At 53.2% G+C, this 19,111-nt stretch overlaps 1 protein-coding gene across 3 annotated transcripts in view; it reads left to right on the top strand.

Annotated features, from left to right (window-relative positions):
- NEURL1 (neuralized E3 ubiquitin protein ligase 1) overlaps positions 1 to 19,111 on the top strand; it is a 72,022-nt gene that overhangs the window by 33,851 nt on the left and 19,060 nt on the right. The window contains exon 1 of one of the 3 annotated variants that reach the window (XM_019636488.1): positions 7,716 to 7,966. The exons of the other annotated variants lie outside the window; for them this stretch is intronic. Within the exon in view, the coding sequence (XP_019492033.1) occupies positions 7,933 to 7,966 (34 nt within the window). The 5' untranslated portion in view covers positions 7,716 to 7,932. Of the gene's footprint in view, positions 1 to 7,715; positions 7,967 to 19,111 lie in introns of those variants that run through there. 3 annotated transcript variants of the gene reach the window in all.

Below are 19,111 nucleotides of genomic sequence, written 5' to 3' on the forward strand. Positions count from 1 at the left end.
GTTCCTGGGGTCTCTGGTGGCTTGCCTGACGCTGGGCTCCAGCAGCTGGAGGGAGGAAAGAAGGGAGAAAGTAATGCTGAAGGGTGTGGCATTGTCGGGGAGGAGCCTGAGATGTGTTATTAGAGAGAGAGGAAAGGAAGGTGGGAGCAATGGATGAGCATGCAAAGTGGGAGATGGAGCAAACTGGGAGATGGGACAGCTGCAGGGAGGAGAATGGATTTTCTGTCACCCTGTGGTGGCTGCCCTTCTTAGGCTGTCCATTGGGCAGGAGGCCCACAGTCCCAACAGCCCACACCTGAGCTCTAGCTCTGGGGGTGGGGGTCAGCAGCACTGAGCCAGCCACATGCTCATGGTCCCCAGGTCTTAGAGACTAAGAGCCTCTGTTTATGGGCCTTCCTGATGACAAGATATGAAATTGTCTGGGGTTGGGCCCAGTGATTCAGTCTGGGCCTAGGGCTGGAGGTGTAGGGGCAGGCGACAGAGTTTGTCTATTAGCTAAGTGGTGATGAAAGCCACTAGCCTCTCCCTGAGAGGCCTTGAATGGATCCCAGTACTCACAGATGCTTCTGTGCCTGGGGGTCCTACCCTTGACCCTGTAGCCAGCATGGCCAATATCCACTGTGCTCCAGGGTGCCCACTAATGCCCAATGTCTGAGTCTGAGTGTTGGAGTGAGAGGCCCGGCAGTGAGCAAGAGGCAGGACCAGGGAGCAGAGGCCAGCTGTCCTGGGCTCTCCCATCCCTCAGTAAGTCTGACCTGGGAGGGGAAGGAAGCAGGAGAGCCTGAGGAAGCCCACTCCGTAGAGGCAGGAGGGTGGCTGAAGCGGGGAGGGAGGCTCTTAGCTTAGGGGTAATTTCAGCTGCTGGGGTCGGGACAACCAGAAGGGGTGGGCACCAGGAATCCTGGCTGAGCCATGAGGCCTGAAGGTGTGTGTGTGTGTGTGTGTGTGTGTGTGTGTGTGTGTGTGTGTGTGTGAGAGAGAGAGAGAGAGAGAGAGAGAGAGAGAGAGAGAGAGGAGGGCCGGTGGGGGAGGGTGGTATCTGCCTGCAGAAGAGGGATTTAACCTCCTGCTCTCAGCTGCCAGCTTTTCTCCTAATCCAGGCAGGCCCAGCAGGATCAGTCGAGTGTGTGTTTACGCATCTCTGATGGACAAGGCTCATGTCTTGCTCAAGCACATGTGTCCTGTCGCCTGCGCCACCTTGGGTCTCTACATCTCTCTGCCTCACCTCCCCCATAAATGTCTCATTGTCTACCCTTCCTCACTCTCCTCAGCAAGGTTATAAATTAGGTCATTTATTACTTGTGACCATCGAGACAAGGGCAGGCTTCAAGTTTAAAATTCATGCTATCCCCAAACAAAAACAGAGCGCTAACCAGGTGACAAGGGGCTATGTTTAATCTGCTTACTTAGAAGAACCTACTGTTACCCAGCACTCTGAAATGGCATTTGCATAGAAGGCATGCATGCAATAATACATGTAGAGCCTAGATCTGTGACCGGTGCTGAGCAAATGGTGCTGCACGAGAGTGAAGATGGTCATTAGCTGTTCAAGTTGGTCCTCCCTTCCTCTCTTTCTTCTCCTCAATGTAACATTTACGAGTATACTTAGTGTGCTCATATCCTGGATCCTAAGTCAGTCCTCTCTGAGGTTGGGGTAGGGATCTTAGCCCTTCTAGGTTCTACCTGGATTCTTGAGTTCTCTGGGCCTCTGAACAGCATCGACAGCAATTGTTACTATTACTTTCTGAGCCAAGCACTGGACCTCAGAGAAGCTCAGTAGCTTGCCCAGTCATGTGTCAGTAGAGCTTGCATATCTGACTTCAAGACCGGAGCTCCTAATCTCCACGAGGGTGGGGTGGGCACATCCCTCCACCCTTCCTGGCTGGTGACATAGATATTATCACAAGCAAATGTTTGCTGCCAGCTGGGGGCTCTGTGGGTGTGGGTTCTGTCTGGCACACTCTGTCCTGGGACATGAAACCTGGTTTCTTTCGTGTTCTGTCCTTTCTGCCTGACGTGGACATGACTCCTGTGTAGTCCAGGCCAGCCAGGATGGTCCTGAGGCCCAGACCTGGAGAGCAGCAGTAGGTGTGTTTGTGTCTTGGAGGGTCTGAGAAAAGGCTGCTTGGCTCTGGGCCTGTGGCCTGGGAGGGGCGCCCAACTCCAAGCTGTTTTCTCAGATTCCCTTTCAGTCTCCGCCCCCGCCTCTGCACCTGTTGTGTTCCCATCATTCCGGGCGGCTGGCAGCTGTCACTGCTGGGGCACCTGTCCCAGCCCCAGAGGACGCCCTATGGGCTCCCTGGCTCCAGTTTCCTTGCAGCACGCAGTGCACGCTCTGTCTCTGTGTGTCTTTGTCCTCATCTCTATGCACATCTCTCTCTCTTCCAGACTCCAGGCAGCAGCCTCCAGTCTCATCCTGGTTCTGGGCGTGAGAGGAAGCTTTGGAGGGGGGGGGTTCCTTGCTCCTCATTCTCCAGCACCAGGCTCAGCCTCATAGAGCAGGGAGGATGGCCCTGGCAGCTCGGCCTTAAGCCCCATATGCCAGGTGACTCATCAGCTCAATCAAATTAGCCCTTGTTCTTGATGAAAAAGACATGACAACAACCAGGAGCTTTCCCCCAGCTCCTCTCCAGCAGGCCACCTCCCCTCCTTGACCTGTCTTTATGGACCCCTTCAGATACCGGTCCCCTCTGCCCGCCTTGTAAAGAGAAGTTATCCCCTCTCCTTGTCCAGTCTTGTCTTTCATGCCTTCCGATGCCCTGACGCATATGTCATGCTAAGTAAGCACCAGAAGATATTAAACCTGAGTGTTTGAGTCATCCTATTGTGTGACCATAGGGAAGTCCACAATGTACGAGGCCTCCTTTGCTACACGTTACTTCTTCGCCTGCCTGAAGGCAGTGGCTGGACCCAGTGCTCTCTTGGGTCCAGATCTCAAGATCTCCTTCCCTCAGAGATCTTGGAGTCTCTGATTCCGATGGTTTCTATCACCCAGTGAATTTATTTTATGTTCTGTTCTGCAGGTGCTGGGTCTGCCCTATACTTTAAGTTCTGAGGGTAGGCTTGGCCTGGGGCTGCGGTGCTGGGCCTTGAGGGACATGGATGAGGAAGGACTTGGTGAGGAGAGAGTTGACCACAGAGACCAAGGTGGTGCCCAAGAGGGAAAGTGCCAGGAGATGGAAGATGGCAGGAAGACGAGAAGGACCCTGGGGATGGGAGGGTCTTCGGAACTGAATGGGTTTAGAGAGCCAAGCGGGCAGAGGTGCCCTGCTCGGAGCCAGAGAACAGATGCAGCTGGGGAGCTGGCCAGAAAGGGAGTTGTCTTTTTTCTGCTTTCTTTTTTTTTCTGAAGGCTGGCAGGGTTTCTGTCAGACCAAGTGCTTTCTAAGGGCACACCCAGTTCTGCTTTTTGCTGGTGGACTTTGAGGTATGACAGTCCCCACCCAGGTCATGGACAAGTCTACTTTCTGCAAGACTTCCAGGATGGGTCACCTATTAGTGCACAGGAGGTCCAGTATTATGCCGGTCCACAGTCTCTCCTGCCTTCATTTAAGCTCCATCCCTGGGATGTCACCCATTGTCTTCCAGAAAATTCCTAGGTTCTGCCTTTACATAGAACCCTTCTGATTCCTTTAAAAAAAAAAAGCATATTTATCCCTTTGCCACCTCTTCCTCAAGCAAGAAGTCCCCTGTCCTTTGACCCTTCCTGTCCAAAGTGTGAGTTTTGATGGCAGGCAGGTCTGGGATTGAACTCTGGCTTGTCTTGCTTTCCGTGTGACCTCTCTGAGCCCTAGTTGTATAGTCTGCAGGACGGGGACGATTGTAATCCTGCAGGGATGTTTTGGGGTTAGGTGAGATTATGTGTGTGAAATACTTAGTACAGTGCCTGGCACTCAGTAAGTGTTCAATAAAGGGTTGCATTTACAACTTCTTACGCAGACTTGCTTACAGAGTCTCCATTCCCCTTTCACATCCCTTATCCTTTCATCCTTATCCTTTGCTACAGAACTTAACACTGAAATGATTCAACCAGAGCCAAAGGAACCTCATTCCTTGATCCCAGCATGGCTTCTGCTTGGCTTCTGAAGGGCTCACCTGTGGGTCCAGAGTTGGCAGTCGGTGAATGCTTAATGAATGAATGAAGGATGTAGGTCAGTGGTGCTCTCACCCCTTTTAGGAACAGAATTCTTTGGCCAAATGAAGTTTTATGTGATGCCTCAATAGATAAAACAGAGAAAGGGTGCAGTGCTGGCTGTCATGTCATCTGTAGAGGCCTGGACACTGCTCTGGGGAGGAAGTAGGGGGTGTACCCTCAGAGGATATTGCCATTTCCTATTTAAATTGGGGAAGTGGTTTATTGGGAACAGGACCAAGGAAGTCTGCTGGAAATCCCCTGCAGACAGTGGTGGTGAGAAGGCCCTGGGGCTGCCCACACTGCTCCCCAATTGTCTGTTCCAGTGGCCAGAGTGAGGGTGCTGCCCACCTGAAGGACTCCCAGTTTGCTGAGCGCTCACCCTGCCCCCATCCCTGCTTAGCTACTTCCCCTGTTTCCAAAAATTATGTGCTATTGGTTGGTTCCATCTGTGAGATATTTTCTGAGCACCTGCTCTGTGCAGGCACGATGTTAGGTTGAGGAGAATGTGGGCAAGTCCAGTATAGACCTGACCCCATTGGATGCCGCTCTTTTCTCCCCTGGTACCTTTGCCTCTTCCCATATCTTCTCCACACCACGTGGCAGAAAGATCTTTTAGAAAGGCAGGTTGTCTGGTCTTACTGCCTTCCTGCAGAAACCTGTCAGGGGGTCCCCATTGCTCTCAGAAATAAGGCCAGGCTCTTGACCCAGCTCTTCAAGGCCCTCCTGGTATGTCCCCAGCCCACCTTGGCTTGCCACCAGAAAATTTCCCCAGGGTCCTTCTGCTGTTCCCGCTGCAGCCATACCAACCTTGTTTCTTGGCTGTGTGGGGCTCACCTCAGTCACAGGGCCTTGGCACGTGTTGTGTTCACTCTGTGGAACATTCTCCCCCCAGCCTACCTGCACAACACGTGGACATACCTGCTTCTCCTTCACTCTTGCTTGTCAGGAAAGCCTGCCCCGAGCCCCCCAGAACTTTGCTCCTTTCTTTCAGAACACTTTTCTAGGATTATGATGACACGTTCCTTAGCGAGACTGCTTGATCAATGTTTGTTTCCCTCTGCACTACACGTCCACAAGATCCAGGGCCTGTCTATCGTTGATCACCATTGCATCCCCAGTGTGTAGCTTCATATCTGGCACACAGTATGTGCTCAATAAATGTTGGTTAAGTTGAATTGTCGAGATGTACCCAGGAGAAGCCAGGGCAAACAAATAAAGCCACAGCTATGCCATGGCTGTCACTGAATTGGGCAGAGTATGACTAAGGGTCGGGAGAGGCATAGCTCGGGCTCAGAGGAGAGACAAGCTCCAAGAAGGGGGACTTATTCTGCACCTGGGGCCATAGAGAGACTTCCCAGAAGAGGTGTTTCCAGTGCTGGGGTGCTGGGAAGACCAGGCTGGCCACAGGAGGGGCTGGTGGGAAAGGGCCCAGCCAGATGCAGTAAAAGGCAGGCAGGAGAGGGAGGTTGACTCTGCTGCAGGAACAGCCTCCAGAGCAGCCTCTTTTTGCCTCACTTTCCTCATCTGTAAACTGGGCATAAAAATGCAACCTATCCCTTAGGGTTGTCATGAGGATTGAACAAGTTATTATGTGCAATGTGCTTAGAACGGCCTGGCACAGTCAGGACTTGTGTTTGCTGTTATTAATAATCCAAAAGGAGTCTGGGGTATTGCCGCTCAGCCAGACTTTGACTTAACCTCGCTCCCCCAGAGGAACAGGGTATGTGTGTGTGCACGTGTACACATGGCTGTACACAGCCATGAATGAGCATGTGCCTTATGTGGAATCGCATGGCCCAGCTTCTCCCAGGGAGAAGTGGCAGGTCTGCTTCTCGACTGGGAGGTGGATTAACATGCTGGGCTTTGGGCACTCCCACCCAGGGCCTGCCCAGCTCTCTGGCTGATGACCCCAGGTCAGGCCTGAATGCCCCTCCTGCTTCTGCCCTCCCCTCCCGAGACTCATGCAGGGGTGGTGACAGCGGGGTCCTGAACTGAAGGCTCAGGGCCCAGCACAGCACCTCACAGTGCCCAGGTCTGAGTTCTATCTGATAGCGGGCAGTCCCCGCCCTACCCACAGCTCCTTTCCCAGTCCCCATCCTTCCTCTCACTGGCCCCCCCCCACACACACACACACACTCAGAGCTTTCCCTGGGAACCCAGATCCCTGGCCATGGGGGAGGGGGGAAGGGAGCAGGGGCTGGGGACAGGCCTGGGCCTGGGAGGAGGGAGGTGTCCTGTTTTCCTGGGAGAGGCCTGTCCTGCAGAGAGCCTGCACTGTGAGATTGTCCCCAGACCCAGGCTGGAGTCCTGACTCAGCCTCTGAAGTGCTGGGTAACCTCAGACAAATCCCTGAGCCTCTCAGAGCTCCCATCTCCCGTTTTCGTTTTGTAAAATGGATATAACAGTCCCTGCCGCTTGGAGTGTAAATCAGTTAGTGCACGCAATGCCTGGTGCAAGGCAGGTGCTCAGTGTATGGCGGCCGCTCTTTTGGTGATGCCTTGGGCTCCCAGCATGCTTGCCTAGACCGAGAGGGGACTGCCTTCCCACTGTCCTCTGCCGTCTCTGTCTATACCTTTCCCTCTCCTCCGAGTGTGGGGTGACAGGTTCTGCACCTCAAGATTTCTCCAGAGACTGCATGAGGAATGTGCGTGTGTTGAGCGTGTACGTTGCAAGGTGTGTATGTATTGGTGTATGTGCCTGGTGGGCAGCAGGTTGCTAAGTGTGCACCATGGCGAATGCTTGCCAGTGCTTCTAAGCCTGTGTTTGTGTGTATACATGTGACATGGTGTAGATGGGGAGTGTGGTCTGTTTATATTGGTGTGTGTTTGTGTATGTTTATGATCAAAAGGACAAGTTGGTGTGGGTGTAAAAGTGTGGATGCTGGGTTTGCATCCTAGCCCTGCCACCTTCTAGGTAGGTAACCTCTTTATCTCAGTGTTTTTACCTGTAAGATAATAATAATAATGGTACCTATTGATAACAACATTAATACTGACCTCATCATTCAGCCCCCGAGGACCAGAGGAGTTAATACTCTTAAAGCACTTACAACAGAGCCTGGAAGAAGATAGAGGCGGTGTCAGCTCTTTGTTACCAAGCTCTACTAGCCAGGTTGTAAGCCCCCTGAGAGCAGGGGCAATGTCCGTTATGTTGATTGTGGTTCGACATGGTATCCTTATCACCTGGCCTGATGTCTGCATGTTGTACGAACGTAATGACATGTGAATGACTGAAAGCCTGGACGAATGGTGAGGTTGTTCACGTGTGTGTGATGGGGAATGTGCATGTGTGCATGCGTGTGTGCACGCGCGCGCATGTGTGCATGTGTGGGTGTGCGTGTGTGTACGCGTGTGCGTGTGCGTGTGTGCGTGTGCGTGTGTGTGTGTGTGTGTCTGCTTAGGCTGGGGCATCTCCATCCAGCGCTTTCTGGAGCTGGGCTATTTCAGGAAGCCTCCAGTCTCCTCCTCCTTATGTAAATAAACATGACAGATCCCGTTGCCTGTACCAGTGCGGGGAGGTGGGGGAGCTCCGGGAGTGGGTGGGAGCTGGGAGGCAGCGGTAAGCAGGAGGCCACAGGGCTATGCGTGCCTGTGTGGCCAGCCTCGCAGGCAGCCAGGCAGCCAGTGTGTGCGGGAGGGAGCGTGTGGGGGCGAGGGAGGGGCAGGCTCATCCCTGCCATGCCGGTTGCCGACCGCAAGGGAGGAGGGGGGGCAGGAGGAGCGGAGCTGGCAGCCAGGGCGGCTTGGTGACGAGGCTGGCTAGCCAAACGGAGGTGGCCGTGCTGCCTGCTGCCCGTGATGGGGGGACAGATCACCCGGACCACCCTCCACGGTAAGGCCCCAGCTGATGCCTGGGGGTCCACCCACCCCCAGCCTGGGGACCCCCTGGGGAAGCTGAGGCTGAGGGGCACTGAGGGCGTGGTCATCACCCTGCCTCTTCACCCCGTGGGGGGCTCCTTTGGGCTGCAGGCACTGGGATTGGGGGAAAGCTAGGAGGGCTGGGAAGAGCAGGAAGAAGAGGCTTTCCCTGGCAGCCGGGCGTGAGTCTCCCCATAAAGTCTCCTTGTCCTCTTATGCCCCCAGGGTGCTGACCAGCCCCCAGGTGGCATGCGAGGTTGTGGATGTCCATACCCCTCTTTCCCAGAACTGGGGCAAAGCAGTTTGACAGCTCAGGGGACCTGTTTGTGAGCCGTGGGATGGGGGCCCCGGAGGTCAGCGCCGAGTTCCATGTTGGAGCTGTGGAGAGATGTGTGGGCACACACGTGTGTGCACAAGTGTGCGTGCGTGCCTTTGCACACGGGCATGCAAGTGACAGCCTCCCACAATGCCTGATCTCAGTTCTCAAAGCATGTGCTTTGCTGGGGAGGTGAATGAACTTCTGACCTCTGGGGTTCACGTCCACGATCAGACAGAACAATGGGCAAGCAGGTGAAGGGGTGGAAGGGCGGAGTGCTGGTTGGCATCACAGGGCTCCTTGCTCCAGTTCCTGTCCCCGTATCTACCTGGCTCGAGGGCTGTGGTCTGGAGCGTAACAAGACCGATGTGGCACCAGACCCAGGAGGGGAAGCCTTCTTAAGGATCTGGGAGCTGGGGTTCTTGTAAAACTCTGGTGCCAGAGCTGACCTTGGGGATCCCCTGCCGTGCTCCCCTCTTATGCCCTTGCACAGGGCATTAGGGGATGGGGCAGCCTTCATCTGCTGAGTCCAGTGGGCACTGAGGAACCCGGAGAGGCCCCGGAAGGAAGGAGAGTGGTGGCAGGAGTGAAGAAGGAAGGAGGAATGGGACACCATGGGCAGGAATGGTGACCAGGTGGCTTCCCCTTTCTAGGTGCTGGACTTTGAGAGAGTGCTTTCTAATTAAAAAAGAAAAAGTCAGGGAAGGAGACATGAGAAAAGCAAATCATTGGCTCTCTTAAAAGGAAATGAATTCTGTCCTGGGCCTAGAGGGCTAAGTGACAGATGGAAGGCCTTGGAAGACACATAATCCGGAGCCAGCCAGGGCCAATGTCAGTGGCCTGGGCCTTGGCCTGAGACGCGGACTGGGCTGACCTGGGCCTGGCCCTGCCTGTCTGTGGGGCGGGGTCTCCTCTCAGGGCTCATTGGCCCCAGCGGGGCCTGTTGGCAGAAGGTCTGAAGCTGACTGGCATTTTCCACTGGAGTCAGACTTGGGCCTGGGAAGGACAGAGAGGCCCTCCCAACAGGCTCAGGACGCAGCACACTGTCCTCCAGCTGCCTTGGAGCACAGGCTTCAGAGGACGTGAGGACCTGAGACGACTCGCGACCACCTGAGGTGGCATATGGCCGTCAAGAGCGCAGGCTCTTGAGTAGATACACATGTATTGCGGTGAAAGGCAAATGTCTCCCAGAGCCTGTGTTCTCATCTGTCAATGGGCTAATAATAGTACCCTCATCACAGGAGGATGAGGCTCACATGAGACAATGTGAGTGCGGACTTAACATGGAGAAAACCTAAAGGGCTTAGAAAGGCATTCTGAGGCCAGGGTTGTGTTCCTTCCCTCCCCCGCTCGGGACAGGAGAGTAGCATGGGGTGCCCTGAGAACTCTAGGCATTGGGCATCCAGGCTGGGTGGCCACTGGTTTGTGCTAATCGAATGCCCCATCTGCCTTGGCCCCCATCTTCCTTAGGCTACATCCCTGCTAAGCTGGCGGTAGCCCCCGCCTCAGCCTGCCTTCAACATGAATAGGAGATGGCAGTTGGGGGTTGTAGAGAGGGAGTGTTTGCCTGTACCCACACAGCCCCTTAGCAGAACCCCTGCGTGCATGTACCCATACCTGCGCGCTGACCACCCCAGTGGCTCTGGCTTTGCTTCCTTCTGGGAGGTGAGTTGGGGGAAGTGGGAGATGCAGGGGTTTGTTCCTTCCTAGGATGCTTTCAGCCCTCAGCCTGACTGGGAAGGACATAGTTACAGAGTTCCTGATTGTACATTCACTGTAGGCCTTGGGGTTTTGGTTTGTTTCAAGCTGAAGATCTTGGATTCCTGGGTTACAATGAGAGGTGAGGGAGGTGACAGAGAGTGACCCCAGACTGTTGGTGTGTGTGGGGTTTATCTAGTTGTATGTTTGTGGACATATCTTGTCTGTCTATGTTTCTGGTGTCTGCAGATTGCATATCCGTGTTTCAAGCCTCTTTGAGTATACCCACATAATATGTATTTATCTGTATAATATTCAGGAATTGAGTGTTGTCATGTCTGTGTTTCCATGTGTGAGCAGCCACATTTGTGGGACTCTGTACCTGTGACATGTCCTTGTTATTCTGTAGATGTCAGTGTTTTTGCATGAGACGTGTGTGCGCGCGCACGTGTGTGTATGTGCGCATGTGCACGTGTGTGTATGTGTGTGTGTGTGTGTGTGTGTGTGTGTGTGTGTATAGTGGGGCTGGTGGTGAGGAGTCAGGCTCCTCTGAGAGCAGCCTGGCAGGGGTCCCATGGGAGAAATTAATTCCCGTTTGGAAAATAGTTTCAGCAGTTACATGCTTGATCTCTTTCATCAGCCAGATATCCAGAGCTGCTCCCCGATCTTGAGGGCAGGATGGGGGTGGTGGGACGAGCACAGAGGGAGGCAGCCACAATAGTGGGAGCCCTCCCTTCCACACCTCTCCCCTCTGCTTCCTCCTTTGTCTCTGTCAGTGCTCCCCCCAGGGTGAGGGAGGGACCTGTTGCTGAGGGGTTGATAAGTGAATGACACACACATATGCACCCGGACATCATGTCACCCTGGGTTGGTGTCTGAACCAATAGACCTTAGATACCGGGGTGCAGGGACCTGAGAGATTGGTTCCCACTCTGTCCTATACAGAGGGGGCTGCGGTGGCCTAGAAGGAAATAGCTGGCAACTTAGTCCCTTCCGCAGCTGACTCCCCACTTCTCCTCCTTGGGTTCTTTAATTCTAAACAGGCAGCAGGGGAGAGGGCATTAGTTGGACTTAGGAGACCTGGGATTTGCACAAGAGCCTCCTGTCTCCTGGCAGCAGCTCTGGAAGCTTAGGCCAAGGTGAAGCTGGCAGGTGTGTCTGTGAACACAGGTGTACACGCGTCCCACACCCCACGTGTCCCTGTGGGCTCCGGGAGGGCAGGGATCAGGTTGACCCATCTTCGTATTCTCTTCACCCACCCAGTGCCTGGCACACAGTGGGCACCAGCAGCTGCTTGGTCAGGGAGTTAGAGGGATAAGTGAAAGGCACAGGCTCTGGGCCTCTGGACCACATTGCCATTGGGACTCAGGTGACCTGAGGGGGCAGATGGTATGGAGCCATCAGGGATGCTTCAGAGGACATGAGAGCTGAGACCAGGCAAGGCTGAAGAGGAAGGGGAGGGTGGGCATGTGCTCTTGATGAGCGTTTGAATCCTGTTCTCCTCTTACTGGCCATGTGACTTTGGGTCAGTCCCTTAATCTGTCTGTGCCTCAGTGTCCACTTCCATAAATTGGGGATGATAAGGTTTATCCTGAAGTGTTGTAGCAAGGATTAAGTGAGCTAATGGGCATAGGGGTGCCCAGTAAGAACTCTGTAAATGATGTGCTTTTGTGACGGTTTCCAGGGAGGCTTCTCGGGGCCTATGTATGCTTGCGAGTGTGGACACCACATATGCCTGGCTGCCTCCAAGGACCCAGATAGCATCGTCTGCGTCTCTAGCCCTGGGGGGCTCCCAGGACAGAATGTTGCCTGGGTGCTCGTGTCTGCCACCTGGCACACACACTAGCTGTGTGTGTATGCCTGCATGTACACACAAGCGAGTGTGGATCTGTGTAGGGGAAACTGAGGGTGATGTCTGCGTGGTGTGCGGATTTGTGTGACTGAGACATGCTCCCGCTTATTCTCTGAGGCCTAGCCTGGGGCTTGGAGAGGCGCTGGGAAGACAGGGACACGGAACTGAACCCAGAATAGTTCCCACCTGGAATCCCCCTCTGGAATCTTGGGATGGGATGGGAGAGCAGGAGGAGGGCTGGTCGCCTCCCAGCAGTGAAGCGACTGGGAGGCACATCTGTATGCACATCTGGCTGCTGGAAATCAGAGATTGGGATGTCGCAGAGCGAGTGAGAGAAGGAGTGAGAGATTAACTTGGCTCTGAGGGTGCCAATCCTGCCCACTCCCTGCCACGTTCCTTCACCCGCCCACCTTGTCATCATGAATTCGTTCGTCTTTCGTTCGTCTTCCAGGGAGCAGCAGTACCTGCTCTGGGCATGGCTGGGCGCTCTGGGGGACATGATCAGGTACTGCTATGGCCCCTATTCCTAAACTACAAAGGTGCATGCATGGGTGGCCGCAGAGGTCATGGAGAAACTGATTAGAGGGGAGTGGAGGGTTCATGGAGGGGAGAGGGGACTGAACATGCTGGCCAGCCAGCTGGGGCCCACTGAGGACAGCTGTGCAACGAAGACAGACATGAGTTCAGAGCCAACTCCACGGCATCCTAGCTGTGTGACCTTAGGCAAGTTATTACCTCTCAGAGCCTCTGTTTCCTTGTCTATAAAATGGGACTAATTGATACTGTATTGCTGCATAGCATATCCCTGCATAACACATTACTGCATAACAAGTTAGTGGATTAAAACAATAAACATTTAATTATCTCACAGCTTCTGTGGGTCAGGAGTCTTGAACAGTTTAGGTAGGTGCCTCCAGCTTCCTGTTTGTCGTGAGGTTGCAGTCAAGAGTGGCTGTGGTCTCATCTGAATGAAAGCTTGCCTGGAGGGAGTGCATCTCCAAGCTTACTCACATGGCTAGTGGCAGTCTTCCGTCCCTCCCCATGTGGGCTTTTCCTCAGGGCTGCCTTACAGCATGGCAGCTGGCTTCCCCAGAGGGAACAAGAAAGATGGAGGCCGAGGCTTTTTATAACCCAGTCTTGGGACTGATGCCCATTACTTAAGCTGTATTCAATTTGTTAGAAGCTAGTTGCTAGGTCCACTCCACACACACGAGGAGGGGATTTCAAAAAGGGCATGACTGCCAGGCAGTGGGTGAGGGGGTCACGGGGGCCCTTGGAGAGCCTACTTCCCACAGACACCTACCTCTCAGGGATTGGGAATGTGAGACGAGGTTGTACCCAGAAGGCATCTGGTCCAGTGCCTGATACAAAAGAAAAAAACCAACGCTTGTGGCTTTCCTTCTCTCCTTTTTCTCACAGGCAAGTGGGAGCTATTGAAGGTTCCTGAGCAGGCAGGGCTGTAGTCAGGCATGTGGTGTGGGATCATGGTGCTAGGCAGTGAAGGAAGCGGTCCCCTCTTTCTCTGGTTTCTCCACAGCACACCAGAGAAGGCAAGGCACAAAGTGGGTGCTCCTCAGACACTTGCCAATTGATCAGTAGATCGAAGAGCTGAACAGTGGCAACTCATTCAGCAGCTTTTACTGAGCACCTGCTGTGTGCTCTGAGCTAGGCATTAGGGAAACAGCAGTAAAATAGACAACGGTCTCTGCCCTCAGGAGGCTCACAGTCCATCAGGAAGACACACAAGCAACTCTGCAGTCTTTCCTAGCCAGAAAGCTTACTGTAGAACACAGAAAATGACCTGAGTGACTCTTTCTCAAGGATAGCACGAATCAGAACCGTTCTGGGTAGAGAGAAGACATTTCATACAGGGGGTGCCTCAGGGCATTTGGGCTTAATTCTGTGGGGGAATCAGAGTTGAGAAAGGTTGCTTGGGTGCTGGATGTTCTGTTAGGGGTGTGTGGGGTCCCTGGAGGTCCACAGCAGGTCCCCTAACCTGGTCTTGGGTCAAAGAGACTTCTGGGAGAAAGTGGGGCTAAGCCTGGAGGCAAGAGGCAGGTGCGGGGGGCGGGGCTTAAAGGAACCCAGAGAAGTTCACACCTGCCCAGTTTTATACAGCCTTCTCTCTCACCCAAGCCCCCTCCCCACCCTTCAAACTGGCTCCCAGAGTCTTTGAATGCATATAAACTAGTCCAAATCAGGACACCCTGGCAATCTGGGATTAGGGAATTCGGCATAAGAGAAAACAGAAGTGTTCAGCTCCCCCTAGGCTGAAATGAGCCGATCGGTTCCTCTGGTGGTGGCTGCTTTCATATGAGAAAATAAGACCTTACGTTGGGATCAGAGGTTCAAGTTCGTAAAATTCTTTTGTATCTATGAACTCACTGGGTCCTCACAACAACCTGGAGAGGTGGGCAGAGCAGCTATGATGACCCAGTTTTACAGAGAAAGACGTCGAGGTCCAGGGCTTGAACCCAGGGCCACTTGCCTCCAGTGCTGTGCTCTTTGCCCCGCCCCCACCATCCGGAGAGTGAGACAAGCCTCCCTCAGAAGGGATGCACATGGTCATGCCAGCACTGGTCTACAGGCCACAGGTTCAGAACAAGGCGATCCTGAACGCAGGGAGATTCAACTGGTCCTTGAAAGATGGGTGGGATTCGGAGAGGTGTACCTGGGACAGAGCAAAGATAGATACATGGGGTAGGGGGAGTAGGAGAGCACAGACTGATGTCATTAGCAACAATAATTATTATGACCGTTACATAATTATTACTAACTATTAATTATTAATGCAGTTATTAATAGTTATTGTTATATATAACTATGTTAATTATAGCAACCACTTACTGGTTTAGTTTTCCATACCTCATCTCATTTAATCCTCCCAAGAATCCCATGAAGAAGGTCTGCCATGACCCCCGTTTTACAGATGAGAAAAATGAGGCTCCCAGAGGCCTCACAGTTAGTGACAGAGCTGCTGGGTTTGGAGGCAGCAGGCCCTGGGTTCCGATCCGGGCTCTTTGTTCTGGCTGGGTGACCCTGGTGAGTAATTTCTCTTCTGAGGATCTGTTTCAGAGTGACATGGGGGGGCGTATGAAGACACTGCCTGTTAAGCCACATAGAGTTTGGTCATTGTCATTAGTATTGCTCCCTCCCTGTCTCTCCTTGGCAGCTCAGCTCACCCCAGCCTGTGTATCCTGGTATCCCGGGCTCTGCCAAGATGGTTCTGGAGCAGAGCTTGGTGGGGGCAGTGGGGAGGACACTCTGGAGGCTATATTGTGTCCAGGCATCTCCCTTGGGACCCCACCGGGAGGCAGGAATGTGGCTTGGAGCTGGTTGAGGGTCACGTGGAGGGCTGGCAGGCTTGTGTCTGGCAGCTCATAAATGCCCAGGAAGAATGGGCTGTGGCAGAGAGTTTTGTTTGTGTCAGCAGCAGCCTCTTCTGTGTGTGGGGGGCAGTGTCCCCACTGTGGCTCATGAGAAGCTTGTAAACCTGTCACTAGGTGGGGAACTCCTTGGGAGCGCTGCTTGGAGCCAGACGGTGAGATTGGGGTACCACCCAGGACCACTGGCCACTGAGAAAGCAGCTGTACAGTGCACATGCCCAACATCCTGGGTCCCGGGTTGGGGCTGCTCCCCCTGCTGGGACTGGCCAGCCCCTCCTTCACGAAGCCTTTCCCCACTACTCCTGCCATCTTGGACTTGGGGGGGGAAAATGAGCTCTAGTGTTAGATGCTGAGTAGGGTAAAAGACCCTGGACATGGCATTGGAAGGCCAGGGTTCAAGTCCCACTTCTGCCACTTAACTGCTGTGTGACCTCAAACAATTTGGTTAACCAGTCTGAACTGCAACTCACTCATCCATAGAATGGGGACCTTAAGGGGTCATAGTGTATGTCAAAGCAGAGGGAGGGGGCCCTTTTGGATGGTATAGGAAAGGAGTCTTGCCCCAAGCTGGTCCTTGGTATCAGAGCTGTGCTCAGGGAAGGGAGGCTCTGGGGACTGGTTCTTCCAGGACCTTGGTCTCTGGCCCCTGGGTGTCATCACCATATTTGCCCAGAGCCAGTGTTTTCTGTACCTTTACCCAGGGCCCCAGGACCCCAACTGGGATGGGTGGTAGAAAAGGAAGCTGAGGCCCTGCAGTTGGTCCATGGATTGGGTTCTAAACAGAGGCTAGGGAGGGGAGCCCCATAGGAGAGGCTCTAGTCAGCTGCTGGGCTCAGCAGGTTTAGAAAAACTACTTTATTGAGGTTTAGTTGACACACTAAACTACAATGTGTTTAAAGTGTACAATTGGATGGGTTTTGATAAATGCATACTCTCACGAAACCATCACCACAATCAAGATATGAACACATACATCACCCTAAATGTCCCCTTGTGCCCTTCCCTCCCACCCCCACCCCCCACCATCCCCAGGCAACCACCAATCTGCTTGTTATCACCATAGCTTAGTGTGTGTTTCCTAGAAGTGATACACATGGAACAGGGAAAGGAAGGGTTTTGAAAGGAGTGGAGGCCCTGCCGTTGCTTCATGGATTGTGTACACATTTTTTTTTAAACTGGCTTATTTCACTCAGCATAATTATTTTGAAATTCATCCATATTGCCGCCCATATCAGTAGTTCATTCCTTTATTACTGCCAAGTAATATTCCATTGTGTAGATGTACACAATTTATTATCAATTCGTCCAGAGAGTATTTTTGTCATCTATGTTTCCACTTCTACATATGTATACATCCCTAAATAACGTGTAATGTTACCTTTTACCAGAGGTGTTTTTTTTTTTTTTAAAGATTTTTATTGGGGAATTGGGGGATGGGAACAGTGCTGGGGAATTGGGGGAAGGGGAACAGACAAGTTGCTGTCCTTTCGTTCTTCAGTCTAGTTGTGGAGGATGTTGCTTCACTGGCCCAAGTTGGCACCATCATTGCGCTCTTCCCGGGTGAGGCACATCAGTCGCTGGCTTCTGGACGGCCGCTCACTGCAGCTGCTGGCTGCTCACGCTGGCTGCTGGCTACACACGGTAGCCCATGGCAACCCACTGCCACAGGGGCTGCAGCCTACGCCATCGCTGGTGACTCTTGGCAGCCCAGCTCCAGGTTGAGCTGTTGTTCAGCATCTTAGCTGTAGAGGGCAGTGTCACTGGCCCTCATATGTGGGATCCGAACCGGGGCCCTCTGGCATCCCAAGCCAGTTCTTAACCAACGCGCCACTCGGCCGGCCCCAGAGGTATTTTTTGAAACCAAGAGTCCAGCTGTGTCTGAGGCTGGCCTGAGCCCAATGGGTATGTCTTCCAGGCAGGGCGCCTGTAACCATGACCACCTTTTGCCCTTCACCCCGACTGTTCCCTACCTTGGAATGGCCGCCCCTGCTCTGCGTTATCCAGGGGCCACTCAGCCTCTTCCAGGTAGCACTCCCAGATTGTCCAAGTCTCCTCCAAGCAATTCCAGCCCTCAGTGCTTTGCAGCTTTCAAAGCCCATGAACACTGTTTGGCAATTCCGGCCTTGTCTCCTTAGAGCAAGGCGAGATCCTTGTGCCACCCCAGCTCCCACCTCATGGGCCTGGCATGCAGGAAGCTGCTCCAGAGAGTCTTAGAGGCTGACAGGATGTCCGGTTTGCCCTGGACAGTGGACACTGGTGTCTGAGGCCCTCTTCGAAGGAGGAAGCAAAAATGCAAAATGATGTGCTATAATGTAAAATGATGCAAACCAATGCAAATACAGCCTAGACTGAAATCTGGGTTTCCTCCTTCCCTGTCTCCTCCCTCCTTGTCTTCCTCTCCTTCCTGGAAGCCCCTCCTCCCCTTTAGAGTGTGGCAGGTCGCTGGGCAGTCCTGATGCTGACCGAGCTTTCTGTATTATTAAATTCCTGCCTCGGAGGTTTCAAAATTTGAAACATCCCAAGCCTCTGTCACATTCTGTGGCTTTCTTTTCCCGCACCCCTATCTCCCCCTCTCCGTGTCTCTCCTCAAGATGACGAAATAGGTGGGGCTGCCCTTCCTGATGGTTGGGGCACAGATATTGGGGAAGAAATGAACACTCCCCCACAGCCCCCTGCTGCCAAGGCTGTGCATTCATGCTGCCAGTGCTACTGATACATGTCTTAGAGCCACAGAGTAGAGGCCACCCATTGTGTCAGAGAGGGGAAGTGACTTCTTCAAGGTCACACAGCCAGTTAGTGACAGACACCAGCCACCTCACACCTTGTCCTGTGTTCTTTCATCTCTCCGCCCTATCTCCTGGACACCAACCTCACATGTTTGTAAAGCACCTTTTCCTGGACCAAGGCCTGTCTCATACTCTATCCCATTTTGGGGTGTGGTAGAGCTGTCTGTGGAAGAAAAAGCCATACTTCTCTGGCCAGGGGTTCTTGGGGGAAGATCCGAGTTTTGTTCGGAAGCCTGGGCAGAGGTCCACCTGTGTCCAAAATGCAGGCACAGGCAGGGTAAAGTAGGAAGGCAGCCTGGGGTGCAGGGAGGTGGCCCTAAGGAGGGAGGAGACGGGTGTGGTCCTGAGGCTGCAGAGCCTGCCCCACCCACCTTCCTGGTCTCCAATGGCAGCCACATGGTCACTCGTTCACTGCAGTTCAGCCTTGTCAGCCGAGCTCCAATGCCTTCTCCTCCTCCTCAGGTTCCTGAAGAAGTGACCTGCCTGTATGTCCTTTTGGCACATCACTGCCTGCCATTTATATTATGATTTCTGTCCATGTCTAATCTCCCTTCCTGGACTATTGGCTTCTTGAAGACAGGATCTATGTATGTTTCATGCCTGCATCTTCAGTGTCTAGGACAGGGCTTGGTATTCAACAGATACATAATGAATATTTATTGAATAAAATAAATTATGGTGGTAGTATGTGACAGTGTATGGTGGTGGATGTTAGTAGTAAATACCGATTCATCACAAAGGTCGATGGTGGTAAATACTAGTGAGAAACAGTAGATGGTAGTTGGTGATGGTGGGAGGTGATGGGTGAAGGACCAGGGTAGATGAAGGTGGTAGGTGGTGATGTATGACAGATGGGGGCAGGTAGTGGTGTAGGTAGGTGATGGATGAAGGACAAGGGTAGGTGTTGGTGATGGGACGTGATGGTAAAGGGTGAGGCTGGATGGTGGTGGGAGGTGATGGGTGAAGGATGAGAATAGATGGTGGTGGATAATAAATGTTGGTAGATGGTGAAGTAGGAAGCAGCAGGAGAAGGATGGTGGCAAAAGGTGGCAGGAGTAGTGGGTTGCAGTGATGGACAGTG

This window comes from Hipposideros armiger, unplaced genomic scaffold, assembly GCF_001890085.2.
Source record: "Hipposideros armiger isolate ML-2016 unplaced genomic scaffold, ASM189008v1 scaffold_28, whole genome shotgun sequence".
NCBI classification, from domain to species: Eukaryota; Metazoa; Chordata; class Mammalia; order Chiroptera; family Hipposideridae; genus Hipposideros; species Hipposideros armiger.